This window comes from Suricata suricatta, chromosome 10 (assembly GCF_006229205.1).
Source record: "Suricata suricatta isolate VVHF042 chromosome 10, meerkat_22Aug2017_6uvM2_HiC, whole genome shotgun sequence".
Classification (NCBI taxonomy): domain Eukaryota; kingdom Metazoa; phylum Chordata; class Mammalia; order Carnivora; family Herpestidae; genus Suricata; species Suricata suricatta.
In genome coordinates, this window is record NC_043709.1 from 34,646,823 (window position 1) to 34,669,956 (window position 23,134).

At 36.6% G+C, this 23,134-nt stretch overlaps 1 protein-coding gene and 1 non-coding gene across 3 annotated transcripts in view; both read right to left on the reverse strand.

The window, feature by feature from the left end:
- Window positions 1–23,134, reverse strand: part of TMTC2 (transmembrane O-mannosyltransferase targeting cadherins 2) — a 400,088-nt gene that overhangs the window by 82,573 nt on the left and 294,381 nt on the right. Inside the window, exon 9 of one of the 2 annotated variants that reach the window (XM_029955395.1) lies at window positions 11,849–11,930. The exons of the other annotated variant lie outside the window; for it this stretch is intronic. Within the exon in view, the coding sequence (XP_029811255.1) occupies window positions 11,849–11,930 (82 nt within the window). The remainder of the gene's footprint in view (window positions 1–11,848; window positions 11,931–23,134) is intronic. 2 annotated transcript variants of the gene reach the window in all.
- Window positions 21,607–21,713, reverse strand: LOC115305827. Its single transcript, XR_003915016.1, has one exon. It is a non-coding gene; the product is annotated as a U6 spliceosomal RNA (small nuclear RNA).

The window sequence follows — 23,134 nt, forward strand, 5'->3', positions numbered from 1 at the left end:
GCATGCCGTGTATTGCAAAATTCCCAAGGTTGCCATTACATTGAGCTCTCTATGAATATAAGCAACATGGCAGCGCTGGTTTTAGATCTCTGAATTTTGCTTGGAACAAATAACCCAGACATCAATTATAGTTTCAAAGATATGCTAATTCCACAATAGTTCAAACTAATGTAATTTGACTAAAATCTATTTTACCCCATTGTACTTTGGAATAAATTCAATAGTCTGGGAAAAGAAGAAGAAACAATGGGTTAATGTATCCAATCCAAGAAAAATATATTGTGCCTAATACACGTAAGATATAGTGATACTAGCACTGGAGCAGGGGGAAGATAAATGCAACATTTATCCTTGAAACAGTTCCAAGTTAGTAGAGGAAAAAGGAGATTATGGAGAAACTTTAAGCACAAAAGAGATATAAAGTTGAGGAGGTGCAATGTATTACATGCTAAACACATATCTGAATGGATGTAAATACTTGGTTTTTGTTTAACTTATAATCAAAATTGAATATACATAGAGTAAGGGTATCACTGGAATTTTCACAAAGTGGCTATGGTCATATAGTCAGCAGCCAGATCATGAAAAAGACCATTGGCAATATCCATATATCATTGTCGACCCTTTTTTAAAGATTCAGATGACTGGAGTAGGGGAAGACCCTGGAAGATGGGGGATATATTTGGGCTGATTTTGGTGATGTCTTATGGCAACAAGCCAGATGGATAAAGTGGAACGGAAGCAAGCCTCTTATACGATGTTTCTATTCAGGAAGGTGAGTAATCAACTGAGAAGGCAGGATAGGGGGTAAGGCAATGGTCAGATTTAGAGTGGCTGTCCAAAGGAGACACTGCTATAAAGAGAAGTTTTAATGTATGCTGATTAGACCTGGCAGGGTTAAACATATGGAGGGAATTTTCCCTTTTGCTTCTCTGAAGAAAAGGTTGCTGAGTGTCTCTCTTTCTGAGCATCCCTTGCATCTCAGGTTTTTTAAAGTGATCTCTATGCTCAGGGTGAGGCGTGGACTCAGGACCCCAAGATCAAGAGTCCCGTGCTCTACCAACTGAGCCAGCCAGGTGCTCCTGCTCTTAGTCATTAAGACCAATCTCTCTCCGCTTCCCTTCTATGAGTTTTGCTGCTTTGTGGTTTTGTACTCTTGGCAGCTGATTTAATAACAGCTCTGGTTTACTGAGACAAACCCAACATGACAAATGTGTGTGGTAGTCACTGGCCAAGAAAACAGGCGGACCAGGTGAGTAAAGAAAGGGATCCATACCCAGGAGATCAATCTGGACTGCTCACTTTGAGGTGGGAGGTCCCCTATCTGTCTGTATGTGAACAGGAGACCAAAAATTTGCCCTGAATTGGACAGGTGGCAAAGAAGGAGATTAGAGGAACAGCAGGCCAGGGCTCTGTGTGCAAGTGGAAAGGAGGCTAGGAAGGACAGGGATGCATTATTATATTTATTGAGGGAGTTATGAAGACTGTCAGATGAGGAGTGGGAAGTAAAAGGAGGCAAGGAAGAGAAGAAGGGAGACTGGGGAGGAAGTAAAAAGATCTAAGAGAAAGAGGAGTGGGGGAGGGGCAGGGAGGGAAAGCCTCACAACCCACTATAAGTGCAAATAATGTATATATTTAATAAAAATAAAGTACACTGTGTAAAGGAAAAAACTTCACATCGGGCTTCAAACAATCTGGAGAGTTTTATGACCTATGACCTAAAGATGAAAGAAAAGATAGAGCTAGCTGAGGAGTGTGACCTAATCAAAGGTGCAGAGGTGAGTAGCGTCATTTCCTAGACAAGGGAGTTGTAGAGAAAGAGATGAGGTAGACATAAGGTGCCAAACACAGGGGAAGTCAGTAAGGAAGGGTGTGCGCCTCGGAGACTAACTCACAGTGGGAACGAGAATGGAGAGAGGCGGCTCCAAAAGCCAAGCTGACACCCTCTTCCTAGGAAGAGCTCTGCGTCTTCTCATCGCCCTCCAACACCAACCATCCCAAGGGACTCTAAGGTGTCCATTCACAGACGTGTCACTGAGGCACAGAAGAGTTAATGGCAGAGTAGCAAACTTGGGGAACAACTGTCTTCAATTAAGTGGAAGGCAGAACATAAACAGAATCTCAAAGTGCATTCCATCATCAAATCCATATAGCTAAGAGGAAAGACAGTATCTCTCTCTTTTTTTCCCTCTCTGCCTTCCTTGCTCTTTCTCTCTCTCTCTGTTCCCAATTACTTGTTACCTAGAATACTCATTCTTCTTGTAGGCAACTATTTCTTTTCTGTTCTTTCTGTCTACATGTTGATGAATACAGATTCCTCTTTTTCTTCATATCTAGATTTTTATTGTCTCTTTTCCCCCTGATTTGTCTCTTTTTTATAATCCTTATCCAAAATTTTTCCTATAGGATTCATTCATTCTCCAAGATATTATTATAGGTTCTATTATATTTTAAAAATAATAAATGGCCTTTGATACAATTTATTGAGCATATATGACATGCTAGTTATTTTATAGAATTGTAAATAAATCCTCAAGCTGAGACAGACAGGAGCAATTATCTCTAGATTAAGAAACTGAGGAACAGAGAGGCTAGCAAAAGGTAAACCATGTTCAAGGAGCAATCAGCAGAGGGGCTGGGAAAGCCACATTCCAAAACCCACTGCACCCCGACTCCCTAATCTAAAGCCTAACTCAATTCTTATCATCTTGCTTTTGTGGCTTCAAGAATAAGCATATGTAAATTGTTGCTATGGTCTGAAAGTTTGTACCGCCACCCTCTCCACCCACGAGTTCATCTGTGGGAGCATATGGAGCCCTCATGAATGGGACTATCTCCTTATAAGAGAGCCCACAGAGCCACCTTGCCACTTCCATCATGTGAAGGCACAGTGAGAAGACTGTCACTGAGGAAGCAGGCCTTCCCAGACACTGAATCTGCCTATAATATGATCTTGGACTTGCAGCCTCCAGAACTAGGAGAAATAAATTTCTCTTGTTCATAAACCATCCAGTGTATGCTGTGCTATTAGAGCAGCCCCAATGAACAGAGGCAGTGCTTAACTGCACATTTTTCTTAGCAAAGCATCAGCTGGTTATCATTTAAAACAAAGTGGATTCTATTCCGATGCAAAACTGGAAGCAGAGATGAGAAAGGGAAAGAGTAAAACTAACTGAAGGCCAGTCCATCCTTCGGCAGTCATCTTTTTATTGCAAAAATACTGACTGACCATCTTCGTTGTGGGAGGCATTGCAGCCAGTGCAGGAACCTCGGGCACAAGGCCACTCGGGTTACTTTCATGATTCTTTGATTTTAAGCCACAGTTTCCTCACTTCGCAAACAAGTATCTCTGAGTAAATGAGAAAATGTCGGTACCACTGTGTGGGGTGATTTCTGGTGCCCTGTCTCCTAGCTTTCCTTTTCATTCCTCTTTACATGAGCTCCTTCCCTCCCTCTGCACCCTGCGAGCTCTCTCCCTGCCTTGATGACCTCAAGCTGCCCTTCCTTCCGGCAGCCTTGAAGTACCTGATTCTGAGGGCTCCATGTGTGTGTTTCTCCCCCAGCAGTGCTCCAAAATCCCAGCATCTGGGTCTTTGTCACTACTGGGGACTCACCAGGCTCACACTTAGTACGTGTGTACAGTTGAAACTGCAAGGACAACCATTAACATATCATAGGCCTTAGGTCAAAGGAGGTTCAAATCCTTGCTCTGCCAACTTGCTAGGCATAGGCCTTTAATACTGTCACCTATACTCCTGATGCCTTAAATCCCACAGAGGCAAAATCGGGAGAGTATTATTTCTGCACAGTGTTAGATTATGAACACAACAAAAGATACATGAAAACACCCAGCATTGGTGCAGACACATAACTGTTAAACACTGAGCTTCAATCATAGTACTAACATTAATGAGCACAGATGTGCCCAGCATGACACCAAATACTTTGCATCATGGAAATTTTCAGAACCCTGAAGTCAGGTCATACCATATTACTTGACCTGATTTAACCATTTAAATGCTGTGAAACATCCTATAATCTTCGTATGTTTTATAACAATATTATTCTTTTTCATTTTAGAGTCATAAGGAAATGTGGTGGGTGCTGTGGTCCAAATGTTTGTGCCCTCCCCAAATCCATATTTTGAAAACCTGACACCCAAGAGGATGGGAATAAAAAAAGGGGGAGTCCCAACTTTCAGTGTATTTGATACATATTTCATGTATCAATAAACCTGCCAAGAGAGCATCTGTGGATGGAAAATATCTCTGTTCATGTCCTCTGTTGACATAGATGGTGAGGTCAGGGTGCCTAGGTTCAAAGGCTGCCTCTACTATTAACCGCCACTGAAGCCTTGCGTCATTTATCTTACAGCTTCATGACTTTACTTTCCTCTTCTGTACAATGGAGGCAGTCATGCAACCTCCCCACCTGGCTTTTGTGGGGATTAAATGAGAATTCCTTGAGAATTTCTCAGGACACTAAAGTCTTAGTAAACGCTTGTGTTATTATTCTATTTGATGAATTCATCACAGAAATATGATATTTAGTAGAGATTCAGGCAAGATTTCTTTCTAATTCCTATGTCATTTAACATCTGAAATTCCTATTTCATTTTACATCTGAAAATTTACATGTTGAGTTCTGTCAAATAAGTTTTGGGTAATTATTTGTTTACTGTAATAATTTTCCTGCCATTGTTTCTACAAACTACCTGAAATATAGTTTAAGACACTTGTTCTTTCAAATTTCATCAAGTGTATATATTCCTTCATAATAAGTATGCTCATTAAAGAAAATATAAATAGAAAATGTTAAGCCTGCAAAAATTCATGGCTGCAAGAGTCCAAAAAGCTAAAACATCTATTATTAACATTGCTTCTTTGGTTTGCTTTGTTTTTCCAGTGATATGGGTATTTTATAAAATTTAATCACTTTTTATGTACAGTAACATAGGCAATTGTCTGTGTTATTATATATTCTTTATAAGTTAGGATTTTAAAAATTTCACCAAATGGGAATAACACTAACTTACTTAATCATTTCCCCTTTTCAGGCATTTAGATGCTTTCCAATTTTTGCCTTAATAAATAGCAATGGTATGCTCCAATTACTAACTTTTGTTGATAATCTTAAACATAGAAAAAATATTTTCTTAACATGTATTATCAAGAGAATTACGGAAAATAAATGATAGAGTAACTTAAGGGAACTTATTGCTATTTGAATTTCCTTATTTCTAAGGAAGTGGTATGTTTACCTATCTTTTAAAATTTGTTATATCTCCTCTTGGAATTATTTGTTCATATACTTTGGTCTTTATATTCTGTATTCCTTGCAGTTTTATAGTTTCTCACCTTTGAAGTAGACTAATGTTTTATCTTGTGCTTTTATGGAAATTATTTCCTATCACTTAACTGCCTGTCTTTCAATTGCATTTCTTTTGGAAATACATTAATCCTTTCATTTTTCCTTTATTCTCTGCTTACTAGCTTAAAGAATCTCTTCTCTGTTTTTCCCATTTTTGTCATTAAACTTATCAGTTTTAATTTCAAAAGGCTTTCAAAAATATCTCACACAGAATGCACACCAGGTATGAAGATTAAATAGTATTAACATATTAGATACATTGTAGTAACAACAAACTTAAAAATAAAAGTCATAAAAATCAAATTTAAAAATAAGAAAAATAAAAAAAACCCGAAGTAGTTTGGAATGACATTTAGAAACATTCTACTCTAATTATATACCTGTGACCTGTCTATGCTGTTCTTGGAGCAATTAAGGGACAGAAATACTGATACTTTAATAAAATATTTTGGTCATAAGCATTAAACATAATTATTTCAATGTCATCTTGCAAAGACTCACCAAAAATGTATTTTCAGTTTAAATCAAGGAAACAGCATTATTTGGTTCATTATTTAAATTTTTAAAATTACTCTTAGAGTTTCTGAAGTAATTAAAAATAAAATGTTAAAACATAATTGACTTCAGCTGACTGCCACCTTCTGACCAGCTTTAATTATGATAATAAAAAGTAACTATAAACCTCTTAGGAGTTCAACTAATCACATATTTTCAACTTCCTCTTTTAGTGTTTACTGATGAAATATTAAATATATTTTTTAACAATCTCTGCTAGGATCTACTTTTTAATTTTTTTGTGTGTTGATTTATTTTTGCGAGAGGTAGAGAGCATGAGCAAAGGAGAAGGACCTACTTTTTAAAATGCAATTTAAGGGCATATAAACCATCCTAAAGACAAACAGATTATAATTTTAATTGTAGAAAATTCTTGACTTTTCAAATTCTTCTCCCACTATGTATGTTGAAAATTTCAGGTCCAGAGAGTCACTTGGAAATTCTGGACCTCCTTAATTTCAGTCAAATGGCATTGAGATCTATTCCTACTTCATAAGAAGAAGAATTAAGACCATGATAAAAAAAAATCAGGATAAATATGTAAGCCATTTTCAGGATTCTAAAATTGATAGTAGAGCCAAATAGACCTAGATTATTATAATTTTTTAAACTCTACATTTCTCTGTGGGTTCAAGAGGAAGAATAACAAAATGATTGTCCCCTCCACATTAGAAATGATTTCACAGTTGTCTGGACCAGTCCTTTTCCATTCCCACTGCTTGAATTCTAACATCCTTAAAAATCCACAGTTGAAAAATCTTCAATAGGCACTCATTTCCTAACCTGGTAGTTCTTCTAAGTTGGATGCTTCTCCTTCTACGGAACCAAAATGCATCTTCTCAGAGTTTTTAGCTACGGCCCTTGAACTATTCTCCAGACATATGCTGTGCCTTCTGCCTCAAATATCATCTCTGCTTTATTATTCTCCAAAGTATCCCTTTGTTTCTACAATTTTTGTGAGTGGTGAACTCCTACTATTCATTCAAATATAGCTTCTGTGTAAGTTCATCAGGCAGAATTCTCCTGCACCCCAGTCTCCTAAATCGAGGCTGCTCCATTATACTATATCTCCTTTATAAAACCAATTGTAATTATAATTAAATAATTATTTTAATAATCCCTCATCAGTTTGCAAGCTCCTTGTTGTCTCCCTACATCTAGCTTAATAAATACTAAGTTGGATTAAGAGGTTCAGGACTCATCACTATATAGTTGAACCCTTGGAATGAACAACTTCACCCAGAGAGAGTAACTGGAAAGAAGAAAATGAGGAGAAAGGCAAATAGTCAAGAGGTTACTGGGAAAAGAGGAAACCATCCAAGGTTAACATAAAGGAGTACTTCTTAATAGCATATCACAATGTGCTTCCTTTTTACTTTTTATGTTTTTGTCCTTAATATTTAATGAATTTCCATCTACCCAGATTTATACATAGTAGGTATCTCATAACAAATGCATTTTGATTTAATTCACATCAATCTACAAAAACTCTACTACTAAGCACATAAAGAAAAAATTACAATATATCCTTTTTGACAAAATGGCTTTTCTAGTAATTCTTGAGAGAGAGAGAGAGAGAGAAAGAGAGAGAGAGAGACAGACTTCTTGTCTTAACTTTATTCATTTGGCAGAAACTTTCCTTTGGAGTCATAGGGAAATCTATGGAGAATCCCTTGAATTACAGGCTCACATGAGACAGAAAGGCACCAAATCTTCATCTTTGACATTTATAAACTAACTTCTATAAAAACGTCACATGATTTGTTTCATATGGACATGGGCTACACTTTAAGACTGGTGAGATATGAATGTAACACTATCCTATTACTGACACCATAGCTTGAAACCTATTTTCTCCACATTCCTTAAAATTTTTGATGAAAAATCAAGTGAGAAATTGAGTACATATTAGCAACAACACAAAATCCTAGCATTAAAAAGCAGTTTGAAAGCCTACATCAACTCTTTCACACTTTATAGATAAGGAATCTTAATCCCAGAGATTAAAGGACCAGAGACCCTTACATTTTTTTAAACTTTATTTGGAGAGAGAAAGTGTGGGCGTACATGTACACACATGCACATACACGCTCATGAGTCGGGGATGGTGGTGGGAAGAAGCTGACAGGGAGAGAGAGAGAATCCCGCGCAGGCTCCACACTGTTAGCACAGAACCCACTGCAGGGCTTGATCTCACGGTTTGTGAGATCATAATCTAAGCCAAAATCAAGAGTTATATGCTTAACCAACTGAGTCACCTGGACACCCCTGGGAGGGTCTATATTTGACAAACTTTTTGAACCAGTTTTATAAGCCTGTCTAGCTTTCTTTGTTGCAAGCCAATATGAAGCAAAAAAGACAATCTGCAATGTAATGCCTTCCCCCAAACACAAAACTAGTGGATTAAAAATGCAAATAACTGAGAATACTTTTAAATACTGCCTTCCCATGGTCATTGCAGCCAATATAAATTCCTATACTTCACTCTGTCTGGTCCCAACTGCATATTATTTTCAAAGTCACTTGTATCATTAACAAGCAAATCAAAAGCATGTAGTCACCCAGGAAAGTGAATTTCCAATAGAACAAAATACACTCATGCTGGCATTTTCACGGGGATTTGCAAAAACATTTTATAAAAGACAAAACGACGTGTATATTTCACTTAAACATTTATTTTTAAGCTGAGAAAGTATTATTCATTCAATCTATGAGTATAAATATCCTATGAATATCCATAACCAGTAAGTTGATGGAGAAATCACAGTATGTATGTTTTCAGTACAAGAAGTAATAAAAATGCTAATGAACAAACTTTCAGTCATTTTGGAATCCACATCCGATTAAAATGGAGACTATCTCTAACTGAGCTCAACTGATATTTATTGTACATTACTGTGAGTAGGGCAATATACTACATATTAATGGTGCAAAAATGGAAAATAGGGCTCCTTCTGAATTTTAGAGAATTTTCTACCTTAGAATTTTCTAAAGAAGTGTATAATTTCAATATAAATATTTACATTCCCACAACCACTCCCAAGTCCAAACCATCTTCTTTGCCTAAAATATAGGAATAGAGTTCCCCTAGACCTTCCCCTAATGCTGTCTTCTCCTCTGGGTCCCTTCCTTTTCCATAAAAAGAAAATGCAAACTCCTTAGTTTGTTTGACAAAGCTAAGCTTTGTTCTCCACTTTCCCATCTGGTTAAATATAATCCAGTCACATTAGCCCTCTTTCTCTACTGTGAACAGAAGCTTGCTCTTGCCAATGACTTTGAACTTTGTTACTTGTCTGAAATGCTCTTACCTGGGTCTTCAAAGATCTGATTTACACTTACAAATTTCAAATATCACCTCTTCACAAATGTTCTACTTGACTACTTGCTTTCAAGAAGCATGCCACTTCCCACCACACCACCTTCTAAAAATAACATCTTATTTATTTCCTACATAGCCCTACTCACTTTCTGAAAAAGAAACAGTACCTTCCACCATCAGACATATCTTATACACATTAAAATTAATAAAAATCCTTCCCTCAACATTTTAAGCTATGTTATGATTTATATGAATTTGACATTCTAAAATCGCATAGAACGACCTACTAATTGAAAATATCTACCTACTTACCCATCTGCACATCTGTTTGTATATCTCCAATGTTGTGAAAGAAATGGAGCATACAGTAGAGAAGAAAAGGCACTGGTGGTTATCAAGGGACCCAAAAGTTACTTTACTTCAACTAACATAGGCAAGTCAACGTCATTTCTCTAGGCTTCAGTCAACTTATTTGTACAACAGAGGGATTATATTAAACCATTTAAAACAACTTTCCAGTTCTAAAATTCAGTCATTTGAAGTAGATTTCCCTCATATTAAATGTACATGTTTTATAACATGAGCACAGTGAGACAGGAATATCAAGTACTCTGTATGGTCTTCCTGTCCATTTGTAGATTATTTTGCCTTAACTACCACTTTTTGATGCTTCAGGTTGAGTCCTTTTTATTTCCCACTCCAGAGGTGGACAAGTACTGAAACTATTTCATAAAATTATATTGAATGATGCAGTCATTTCCCCCATAGAAAACACATGTACTTTTAATAATGTATGTGTGCTAAGAAATTCTAAGTAATCCAGGAGTGCTAAGAAGAATCAGTTTCAATACATATATTTACAGAATGTGTGTTATCACCACTGTTTTTCAAGTAACATAGACAATAAAGAATTTGTTGCACTATTTGTTAAACTAAATCAAAATCTTCTCATGGGAGAACTACTCCCTACCACCAACACACACACAAACACACACACACACACACACACACACACACACACACAACAATTCAGGAGGAGGATGTAATATAAAAATAATAATAAGTTAAAAATGGAAATAGGTGAAGAGACAAGTCAGAATAATAAGGGGGAACTCTTAAAATGAACTTGATAGATTTTTTCCCTTGCAATTCAAATGAAGCCATAATGAAATTAAGAGAAATTGATGGTGAAATATCTAAAGCATGTAATAAAATTATGGAAACAAGATTAGAAAGTTATTAAGTAGAATTAGTTTGAGGTAAAGGAAGTGCACAAAGCAAGATAGGGAAAAAATTTCTACTTCAAAAGATGCAATAATAAGAAGAAATTCTTTAGCACTCAGGAAAATAATCATGGACCTACTTTAATGCACAGTAGGGGCACCCAAAATAGTATGCATGAGCAAATCTAATTTAAAATACTTCATATGAGATATCCTGTAAAAATAAAATATATTCTGCAGCAAACTTAAATTAGTTGACTGCCAACTTAACATGGCAATAACACTGCATCACGAAACAAAATCGGGAGTGGGTTATGCAATAACCCATGTGCAATGACATGCTCTGTTATGCGGGAAAGACAAAGCATCATGACTCTAGACTTATAAACATGTATGCAAAATGTAAATAAGCAAATGGACTTGTGGTTGCTTAAGTATATCCTCCATTTTATTATTTCCATTTTTCTCCACTCATAGCTTGTCACTGATTTGTTTTTACTGGTTGCAAAATGGAAGAAAGAATTAACTTTAAGAAGAAGGATATTAGTGTTATTTCCTCAAGATTTAACCACCATCCATCTTTCAGCTTACTACTTGATAATAACACATCAAAGCCAAGAGTGGTTAAAAAATCATTTTTTCCCCAAAGGATCAGCACAAGTGAATGCTTTTGTCTGTTCCTTGAAAGCCATTCCAACTACAAATCTGGTAGAAATAAGTACATCTTACCCAACACCAAACCAGCTATAGACTTCACCTCATTTAACACATGACTCACTCCTAATGATAGAGTGGAGTGTGACAGAGTTGTTATATAAGTTTATTCTGCACTGATTAAAGCAAAGACTAAACTGAAGGAGAAAGACATCTCTTATACCATTTATAGTTTATCCTTGACCCCAATCTCAGGTGTCTAGAGGCTGCGGTACATTTTTGTTTTCCAGAAAGCAAGATTTTGTGGTCAAAGTGTAAACCTCTAAAACTTCCAAAAGGATACAGTCAAGCAACAATACATTATCATTCACAAATATAAGAGAGCTAATATTCTGGTTACATACCATGCATCAGGCAAGAAACAAGATGCTTTCCTGATCAGACCTTATTTACCCTTCACACTGGACTTGAAAGAAACAACTGCAAAAATGCCTCTTCCCATTGAAGTTCTATGAAAATTACTAATTGAAAATATAATGCATAGCCCTCTATAACATGCCTGCTTTGAATGAAAAACTCGGACTACACCATGAGGCTAAATCTGTAACAATGAAGCCCATGCCCTCTCAAAATGCTTTTTGCCAGCAAATCCTAAATCTCATACCAACAATAACAGTAAATGGGAGGGGGTGGGGGGAGGACATGGAAAAAACTATCAACCACTCACCATAATGCATGTAACAGTTTCCTTTGGTGGGATCCAGCTCAATAGCCTTCAAGAAGAACTTTTCAGCCTCACTCTTACGACCCTTGAAAAACAGAGAAAATGGATGATTCAGCAGTAGATCATGAAGGATTCTTTACCTCCTGGGCCCAAATGAAGTAGACTGATGTCTACTTGGTAATCATCACACAAACAAAAACGTGTTTTGTTTTTATCTAAACAAGGATGATCAAGGAGAATATGCTAAGAGAGAAGAATGAAGTCAGAATCCCGGGAAACACCAAGATTAGAAGACACAGTGGCAGTTGATCAAAGAGATTAGAGAAGAGGCCAGAAAGGCAAGAGCAAAAGTGAAAAAAATGGTTTCATGACCAACAAACGGATGAGACAGTTTTAAGGAATGGGGGGAAACATCATTTTCATTTTCTATTTTTTTTTTCTTCTTTTGATTTGTTTCCTCTTCATTTCTTCTTCCTTGTAAAGAATTTTGGGCATTTTAGCTTTTGAGATGACTTTATCCTAATGGCTCACTTTACATAGAGAAACAAGGTCACACTTTGCTGACTCTCAAGCAACCACGGCTCATCTTTGCTGATGTCATTCAGCACTAAAATACTCCTACAGGAGGATTTACTCTAAAGCTGACTCTTCTTCCTATAGTTTTAATTTTAGTAAACATTACAATCATCCCCAGAAGAAAATCTCAGCAAAAACTAGGGGGAAAGTCTTATAAGCAATAAACTAACTTTTCATGAAACAAAATCCATCCTGGTAGAACCTAAAACTATATATTCTTTACCGTGTTACAGCCTCTGAACCAAAACTGCCTACAGAGTAATATAAAGGGGTGGCGCAAGGTAGGAGAAGAACCCCAAGAAGAACTTTCCTGGAGCAAGTCTGTTTTGTCCCGCAAAGTTGGAATGAAGATCTAGGCTGACTGAGAATGGCAACAAGGGACCGGGTAGTGGTGGAGTCCGGAAGTCTCCGTATAGAGTAAAGAGAAATGATATTATGTCCTTGTTCCTTCTAACTTACACAAAATCTACCACATGAACGTCAGATAATGTTTTTTTTCTTTCTTCAGATATATTTTTTTAAACCACTGCTAGGTATACCTTCCAAAGGTAGAGGTATATAATTACCCTAATATTCTCTATTCCATTCAACTTGGTTCATTCACTCATTTAAAAACTTTTTGTTTATTTCACTCACTTAAAAAACTTACTGTCACTACATCCTTTATTCACCCATTGCCCTAGCCAGTAGGACACGGCCTACATACAGCTTCTGCTCTAGACTACAGACATCTGACATCTTCATTGCTACTCCAGTCAATAACTTCTCTTTAACTCCCAAGTCTCACCAAATATCCAATAATTAAAAATTCTATTCCCTGTAGTATTTTTCATGACATTTTAACTTCAATGGAAGAAAAGGAAAGTACAGGCAAAATGCTCCCCACACACAGTATACTTCCATGAAGTAAGACTTGGCAAGAATCTTACCAACTGAGGATTCCTTAAAATCATTAAATAACTCTAGTGAATCAGGCAGTGTAATGTATAAGTTCAGATCACAGATTCTAGGCAGAGAGCTCCCCCATGTGTGTAGCCATGTGACCCTGAGTAAATTATTTCATCTCTTAGCTGTAATGTTCTCTATTACACAAAGATAGGAGGAGCACAGGGAACTTTTAGGGCCATGAAACTATTCCACAGGATACAATAATAGTGGATACATGTCATTATATATTTGTCAAAAGCCACAGAATACAAAATACAAAGAGTGAACCCAAATGTAAACTATGACTTTAACTAATGATAATGCATCAGTATTTGCTCATCAATAGTAACACTTGTACAACACTAATGCAACTTGATCGTAAAGTGGCAGGACGGTAAGGGAGTATATGGGAACTCTGAACGTTTGGCTCAATTCCTTTTTTATGTTTATTCATTTATTTTGAGAGGGAGAGAGAAGAGAGGAGTGGCAGAGAGAGAGGGAGACAGAGAATGTCAAGCAGGCTCCGGACTGTCAGCACAAAGCCCGACGCAGGGCTGGATCCTGCGGACTGCGTGATCATGACTTGAGCTGATATGAAGAGCCAGACGCTTAACTGACTGAGCCATCCAGGCACCCCTCATTTTTTTTTTATCAACCTAAAACTGTTCTAAAAATAAAGTGTACTGCTTTAAAAAAGAAAATAGCAATCAAATCTGTTTTGGAAGATTAGTGAATTATCTGAGACGATATACATAAAGTTGTTATTATAGTACTTAGGTATAAGTTTGTAATAAATGTTAACTTTTTAAAAATATACATATATACATGAACACACAGTATGAAATAGAGTTCTTAATGTCAGAATATGTTTATTATATACATAGTCTCAGAAACACATGGCCAGCCTTTAATCATTAGAAAATGATGTACAAAGAACTTGCAGAAGATAATAAAAGGCATAAAAGGAAAACTATCATCGGTAAAGAGTCTGCGCAAATGTTATATGCAAAGATACAAAGGATCTGTGAACTTTCTTCCACTTAAGTGTTTCAGGATAGAGGAGAAACTGGCTCATTTATCAATGTCACAGTAAATGGGGTTATAAAAACCTTGTGTGTAGTCCACTGGCAAAAAATAGTATGTAGCATTAAAAACATGCATCAGATCTCAAAGGACAATGGTCTCTAGCTGCTCAGTGGACCAGGTTATTAAAGGCAATGAGTCCCAACATTTCCTAGATGCAAAATAAACACATCGAAGGCCAGAACATTCTTCCTAGGGGGAGTCCCAAACCATCATGCAAAAACCTATCTTTCTGCTTTGATCACTATTTATTTAGTCAAGTGCCAAATAATGAGGAGAAAAGTAAAATCCTCATGAGAGTATATAAAACCAAGAGTCAACCAAATGCATAAGCCAACCATATACATACATTACTGGGTCTTGCGAAGAAATTATGGTGCCTTGGAGGGAATACTATGTTCAATCCAGTTTATTTCTCTCAACTATTATCGTTGGAAGGGTGGCAGTTAAGAAAGTGGAGAAGAAGAAAAAGTTATTTATCAGCAGGTTTTCTTGGTGTTTTTAGATTTTGTCAGCATTTTCTAGAAGCAAGCATCACGGAGTAGCCACTGATTGTACAAACTCCTCATATCAAGCAGCATTACTCATTTTGTATATTGGCTGATGTTTGAACACGTGTGATGGTTCTGAAAACCAAGTAAAAGGGACTGTGGTCAGCTGTGACAAATAAGGGAAATGTGCGTTGAGAGCTCAGTTTCTACCACCATCTCTGTGATTTGTTTGTGTGCTCGTTCCTTTGTTTTTGTTGGTTAAAAATGATTTACGGAAGGCCTTCTGTTTGCTTTGCACAGTTCTGAGTAATGCGGGTGTAACCGTGAACAACACAGAGCGCTTCTCTCAAGTCCTCGTTGCAAGAGGCACACACAGAACACATAACCCCATCAGCAGGCGGATTAGTAACAGAGGACGGTGGGCAAACCATTTCCCCAATTCTCATTGAGAGCTGGCCCAGAGACAACAAGCCTGGGTTCGAACCTTGCCGGTTCTACTTATTTAACTGTGTGACTTCGAGTATCTTTTGTAACATCTCTTCTTCCTCATTTGTGAAAGTGAACATAACACCAATCAATTTTGGAAGTTGCTAAAAAAAAGTCACAAATCATATGGAAATAACTAGCTTCAGATCTGACATATAAAACTGACATTCTTTACTTTTTCTCCCTTCTATCTTTTCAAAAGAATTCTTCTTTCCAGTTTCACTGCCATTATCTGGTTCCTAATTACCAAAATTCAAAAATGCTTTTCAGAATTTCAGGTCATGATAGAAACTAAATTTCACAATTGTTCTATAAAACGTCTCATTCCTAACACTTTCTCCTACCTCAAGGCCCCTCTCATCACTTCACATCTACAATGATAAAGATTTCAGATCTGTATCATTGGGACTCATTGCCTTTCAGATTTCAGCTCACCAGATTAATATTCCTCAAATGAAACTGGTTTTATTATGCCTTTGCTCAAAAATATATTATGTTGGGGTTCCTGGGTGGCTCAGTTGGTTAAGCATCCGACTTCGGCTCAGGTCATGATCTCATGGTTTGTGGGCTAGAGCCCCGCGTCGGGCTCTGTGCTGACAGCTAGCTCAGAGCCTGGAGCCTGCTTCAGATTCTGTGTCTCCCTCTCTCTCTGCCACTCCCCCATTCATGCTCTGTTTCTCTGTCTCAGTAATAAACAAACATCAAAAAAATTTTTTATGTTAATTTACTCATTTAATTTGAGAGAGAGAGAGAGAGGTAGGCAAAGAGACAGAGAACTATAACAGGCTCTATGCTCAGCACAGAGCCCAACAACATTGGGCTCAATTCCAAGACCCTGGGATTATGACCTGAGCTGAAATCACGAGTCAGATGCTCAATCAACTGAACCACCTAGGAGCCCCTGCTCAAAATTATGTTAATAGCTCCTACTTTCCACCCATTCTATTTAATAATCAGTTTAATTTCCTAGATAAATTCCTATGCCTTATCAGGACAATTTCCTCACATCTTCCTTCAATTATTTCTTCTGGTCTACAATGTTGCTTTTTTTTTTTTTTTTTTGCTTATTCATATGAATTTTATGCTTCAAGACTTGACTGAAGCCTCACTTTTCTATAAAGCTTTTTGTGATGGCTCCAATGGCCAGTAATTCACTTTTTCTTTTAATTATGATGCTATGATTTTTTTAAAAGAGTTATTACTACTGTGCTAGTTATACAACATAAACCCTAGGACACTAGACCAAGTCTTTTCATATATAAAGTGGCTGGAAAGTGGACATTTAATCTTTGCAAAAATGTAATTCTAGTTAAGTGTTTAGAGTTTGGACAGGATCATTCAGCAAGCCCACATATAAATCAGTTAAAACAGTAAAAACCCAGTATACTGAGAAAAAAAAAAGAGCAACTAACAATGCAGAAGATTAGGGAGTCAAGCACATAAAGCAGAGCTAATGGAATTCTTGGTAAATATTCTTTTTTTTAATATCACTGCTTGGAATAGTCCTAGAATAGATTAGGCACTTTGCAGTTAGCACATCAGTGCCGGTGCTGAGAATTAACCACTTGGTCACTGAGCAGCACAAGGGCTATGGGATTGGGAGAGCATGAGCAGGATGAAAAGAGAGAAAAGACATTTTCCTGGACAAGGGCTGCACCTGTATCCTGGAATAAGGGATTTGAGGTTATCAATGTACTTACATTATATTTACATTAGTATATTATTTGTAACACTATACTGAGTATTAAAAACATACATACAAGATAATATTATTTAAACTCATGGAAAAGTCATTCTCAGTCAGGACGAGGCCTTGTCCGGCCCTCTTCTGCCTGGCAGCAATGAAACGTATACATGTCAGATAAATATTGAGTAAAGTTTATATAGCCTTTGTGGGATACAGTATGCCATTCACTTTCAGCTTATTTTGTTTTCTAATTAAACTGGATGCTACCACCACTGTCTAGAAACAGGTGCCTACCCGAGTGGGTCTACAAGGCAGCAGCACTGTTTCTGGTGGTTGATTAATACTTTCCCCAACTCCAAAACATACAAATATAAACATACAAAAACATTTTTATATATATACATACATACATTCCCCCAAACATTCCAAACTCCCACCGAAAGCATGCAGAAATATTAATATATGAGAAAATTATACTATTATATCACTATCAAGCACCCCCCACAAAGTGTGTCCTGATTCCTAGTTCAGAGCTGCTATTTCACCTGAAGACATTGAGACTTGGCTTTACTGAACTGCATTATAAATATAAAAATATATTTATATATGAATGTCATTAGTGTATTAATCTTGTCCTATGAACCAAATTATCCCCATGAGACTTTACCTGTCCTTCAATAGTCATCCAATGTTCAATAAATATAATAACTAGTCAATAAATAGGCTCTCACTATTGTCTTTATATAACTTAACAGCTTAGAGTTACTCCTTAGTTATTTAGTTCACATGTTCACACGTTGTTAGTAAAGTAGAGAGCTATGCAACAAAGTAGTAATTTTTCCATTTCACATCTGGAAACTTCGCATGAACTATTGTCTATGAAACCATAAAAACAGTTCCTCAGAACAAGCCCAATTTCAGCCAAATATTTATATTGTAACCAGGGACTATCTGTGTCATCAGTGTTCATAAGAATAGCAATTAAAATAACACAGAAAACAAACCAGACAATTTCCCTACAATGTCCCTATTTCTTCCAAAGAGGCTGCTGTAAGTTTAGTATGGAAACCTCCTGCAGTTGTGTAGCTAGTAGCCATTTCCATACATTTTAGCATTTACTCTTTGAGGATATTTGACAATTATGAATGCTGATCATTTTCACAACCAATGAAATTCACATCTTTATTTCACATTTAATTGTCAACCTATATGGACAATACCTAGGAAAGGGAAGTAGCTAAAACAGGTCCAAAAGCTTAAATGCAGTTCGGTAAACATGTTGTTTAAACATGGATTATTGGTTGATAAGTGCAAAAGGAAAAGTAACTAAAAAAATACTCTTGAAGAGTTAATTTGTGAAGACCAGCATTTACAAATGGAAAGAACATTATTTGATGGTCTATTTTAATATTATTGTGTTCGTATATGAGGTGTATTGAGGAAATAAAAGTGTTTCCTCCTCCTCAAAAAAAAAATCATTTAAAAATGCCTAGCACTTCAACTACTTTTTTACAAATGAAGATAATTTATATTAAACCATTTAATTTTCATATTCCTCCAAGTCAATATACATTATTAACCAGAGCTAACTTTAGATAAAAGCAGAGTAACAGGACAAGGGCATTGGTAACTTTCATGAAGAAATATTTCATCTCCATACTACTAAAATATTTCCCCCGTCAAAATACCAGATACCTAAAATTTGACCATGTCATTTTTTTAGGGATGGGATAATATTTCTTCTGAAAAGCTTTATAATAGAATAGAATAAGAGAGAAAAATGAATGTGGCTGAGCAGCTTACTGATACTAGTTTATGTTTTTCCTCCCTAAATTGTCCTCCAAGTCCTCCTTTCCTAAACATCCCCAAGTAGAAGCTGCCTGAATGACACTTGGAGTATTCTGTATAAGGCATAAACTCATTGAAAAATTATGTCAAGTGACACTGAGGGAAGCTGGCAGTGACAGGGAGTGCCCTGAATGTTCAGGGCAGCATCCGGAGTGGGTGTCAGGAACTCCACAGGACAGATGATATGTGTGTTTGCCTCAGATTTATGTGAACCTTTGGGAGCGGAGGAGACCACAGAACTAGCTGAAATCAAATGGCTGACCAAGAGGGATGAAAGACTACAATGGACTGAATTTCGTTCAAAGAAGATAAAGAAGTGGATTGCCCACATATTCAGTTTCTGGACTCAAAGTCAGATACATTATATGAACAACAGGCACAAATAAGCAGTTTGAAAATGCCAAAAATTAATGGCTAAAATCTCTATAAAGACATAGTCAACTTACTCAATATTCAATTTACCAAAAATACAAATTAATACACTGAGGTGTCATTATTCATCAATGAAGTTTCCACAAAATAACAATTCAGTATTGCTATGGATTTATTTAAAAAGGGTACTCATATAGCACATATAAAAAATACAGTAAAAATGTGGTAATATCTTCCTTGGAATCAATTTGATATGTATCAAAAGCTTTTAAATCATAGCTATAATTTGGCCAAAAAATTGTTTTTTTAAAGTTTATCTATTTATTTTAAATCATAGATACACTTTGACCAAACAATTCTTTTTTTTTTAAATGTTTATTTATTTTGAGAGAGAGAGTGGGGATGAATGCACATGAGTTGGGGAGGGGCAGAGAGAGACTGAAGGAAAGAGAAAATCCCGAGCAGGCTCCGTGCTGTTAGATCAGTGCCCAACCTGGGACTTGATCCCACAAACCAAGATATTGTGACCTGAACTGAAACCAAAAGTTAGACAACAGATTGAGTCACCTGGGCACCTTTGGACAAACAATTCTATTTCTAGGCATTGGTTCTAAGAAAATATCTGTAAATACCAAGAAACAGGTATTCAGTTTCATTGCAGTATAGTTTATACAAACCCAATGTCCATCAGCATGGACTTGGTTAAGTAATGCCATTTCAATGAAATACTATGTAACTATTAAAATAATTTTGTAATAAATTATGTAAACTATATGAGATCTCCTTGACCCATTGCTAAATGAAATAAGCAGGTTGGAAATTATACTTCATATCTTAATAACATTTTTTAAGTAGGCTTCATGCCCAGTGCAGAACCCAATGCAGGGCTTGAACTCACGAACCTGATATCAAGACCTGAGCTGAGATCGAGTTGGATGCTTAACCAACTGAGCCACGCAGGTGCCTCTGTACCACTTACTATTTTTTTTTAAACTGAAAGTATACTTTTAAGAGGAGTCTCATACTTCTTGCATCACTGGCTCTTTTTATTGCTGGGTGAATAAGAGGGTTGGTCCCTTGGCATTTTTTTTTTTAAGTGTATTTATTTATTTCGAAGAGAATGAGCATGCACAAAAAGGGGAGGGATAGAGGGAGAGAGAGAATCCTAAGCAGGCGCTCTGTACTGTCTCTTCTGTCAATGAAGAGCCTGATACAGGGCTTGACCTCATGGTTGGTGAGATCATGACCTAAGTCAAAATCAAGAGTCAGACACCTAACTAAGTCACCCAGGTGCCCCATTCCTTGCTATTTCTAGACTGAGGGAGGGAGAAGTACATATCAAGGGTAGGCTGTCAGGTGGAGAAGGACAGATACCATATGTTTGCACTCATAGGTCTAACAGGAGAACAGGAGAAACCTAATGGAGGACCAGGGGGAGGGGAAGAGGGAGAGAAAGTTGGGGGAGAGAGAGGGACGCAAAACTTGAGAGACTACTAAATACTGAAAATGAACTGAGGGTTGAAGGGGATGGGGGGGGGGAAGAGGTGGTGGTGATGGAGGAGGGCACTTGTGGGGAAGAGCACTGGGTGTTGTATGGAAACTAATTTGACAATAAACTATTTACAAAAATAAAAAAAGAGTAGGCTGTCAAAAAATAGTGCTGTGTTCCTGTCCAACTCAACTATCTTGAGAACACAGTAGAATTTAGCCTACTAGAAAGGGAAAGAGATTCAGAAATGCGACATTTCACTTCATAAAACTCCATGTAACAGGTTCTATTCCAGGTCTTAGTAATCAAGACAAAGTTTCTGTCCTCCTGCAGTTCACACTCTAGTGACAGAATAGATAGTTTCACACATCAGGAGGTGACACTGTCAGTTACTCTAAAGTACTTTGGTGAAAATTAATACAAACTAAGGGAAGAGAAAAATATACAAATAGGAGAAGGGTAGAATGATATAAACTATTCCAGAAAGACCTTTCTGACATTTGAAAGGTGACCTAAATAAAGGAGTAAGTGAACCATGCAAAGATCTGGGAGGTTTAGAGAGTTAGCTTAACAAGAAAATCAATATGGCAGCAGTAGAGTACTTCCCACAAAGAATCACAGAAAATGAGTGTGAGAGACAGGAAGGACCAGATTGTGTAGGGCCTAGGAGTAGTTTGGAATTAATTTTTATTTTTCGGTAGTGAAAATCACAGCTTCAACGTTGGATGCCACATGTTGGTTTGATTCATATCATTTCCTTAGCGTTAACCAGCAAATGGTTGTATAGACTCTGAGAACCTCAAAGAATATGGAGCACTTCATCAATTTGTATGTAATCCTTGCACAAAGGTCATGCTATTCCTTTCTGCATGAGTTCTATTTTAGTGTATGTGACGCTAAAAGAAGCACTGGAATTTCTTCTGATTAGGAAGGAAAACCATGGATGAATTTACATAAAGATAAAATGTGATCAAACTTGTATTTTTACAAAATCCCTTCACATTTTGGGTAGAAAAGTGTAGGGCACAGAAGAGAAAACAGAAGACTTATTAGAAGGTTGTTAATACTCCATGGAGGGTCAATTAAGTGTCAGACTTTGGTGCAGGTCATGATCTTGCAGTTCATGAGTTTGAGCCCTGTATCGGGTTGTCTGCTGTTAGCAAAGAATCTACTTTAGATCCCCTATCTCTCGTGCTCTCTACCCCTCTCCCCTGCTTGCATTATGCTTGCTCTCTCTCTCAAAAATAAATAAATATTAAACAGTTTTTTAAAAAAGACTACGGTGAAAGTTGTGGAAGTGATAAGATGTGGTTAGTTAGTTTTGGAATACCTAAAAATAGATGGTTGATGGATGGGTATGAGTATAAAACATAAAAACAGAAGTCAGAGATGACTCCACATATGTACATTGACTTATTCACATGGGAAAGAGTACGTGTTGGCAGGTAAAATGAATGCTCTGTGGAGTAATTGAGTTCTACTAGATTGAAGATGTTAGAGCAAGAGTATGGAGAACTAATTTAGATAAGACTAGACAGACTGGAGGCTGCAGATCAAGCACTGACAAGGAGTAAAAATGCCAATATCTGGTCCCTTGCATGAGAAGTAAAGGGAGAAAACCTGCAAGAATGGCAGGAGGAAGGAAGAAAGGAAAGAAAAAAGATTAAAAAAAATAACTTTTGGATTTTAATGTCTTCAATAAAAGAGAGAGTATATATTTTAAAATAACTTTAAGTTATTTGCTTTTCATAATTATTTAATTAATAATTTAAAAAATTTAAACTATATGTTGATTTTAATGTTAACATGCAAATAGCCCATTTCTAAAATATTATATAACTGGAGGTGTTTAGCTTACTCAGATTTCCTGTTACATTACAAGTTTTCATTTCCTTTCTACATCTGTTCACTTGTATATTTTCCCTTCAAGCATAAAGAGGTCATCCACACATACTGTAATAACATTTCAGTGTGAGATAATTAATTTGATGGGATACAACCACATCTTAAACTCCATCTGGGCAAATTGCTTAGTCTGTTACACTGCCTTGTTATACTAAGCTCAATGTCAAGTTTCAACCCACATTATTACCACAATTCTTCTCCATCCATAGTACCAGTTGATGAAAACAATATTCAGATATTTTATTAAAATGTCTGATAAAGTTGTGAAGTAAAAATTTTGTTTGCATCAAATTTATAATTACATTACAGATAAATATATACCAACAATTTATCTTAAAATGATGTGACTCATCTTAAAATATTAAAATTGGCTCTTTTTAGACTTGAGGGTAATGTGGTGGCTTATCTTTACATCACAGAAAAAA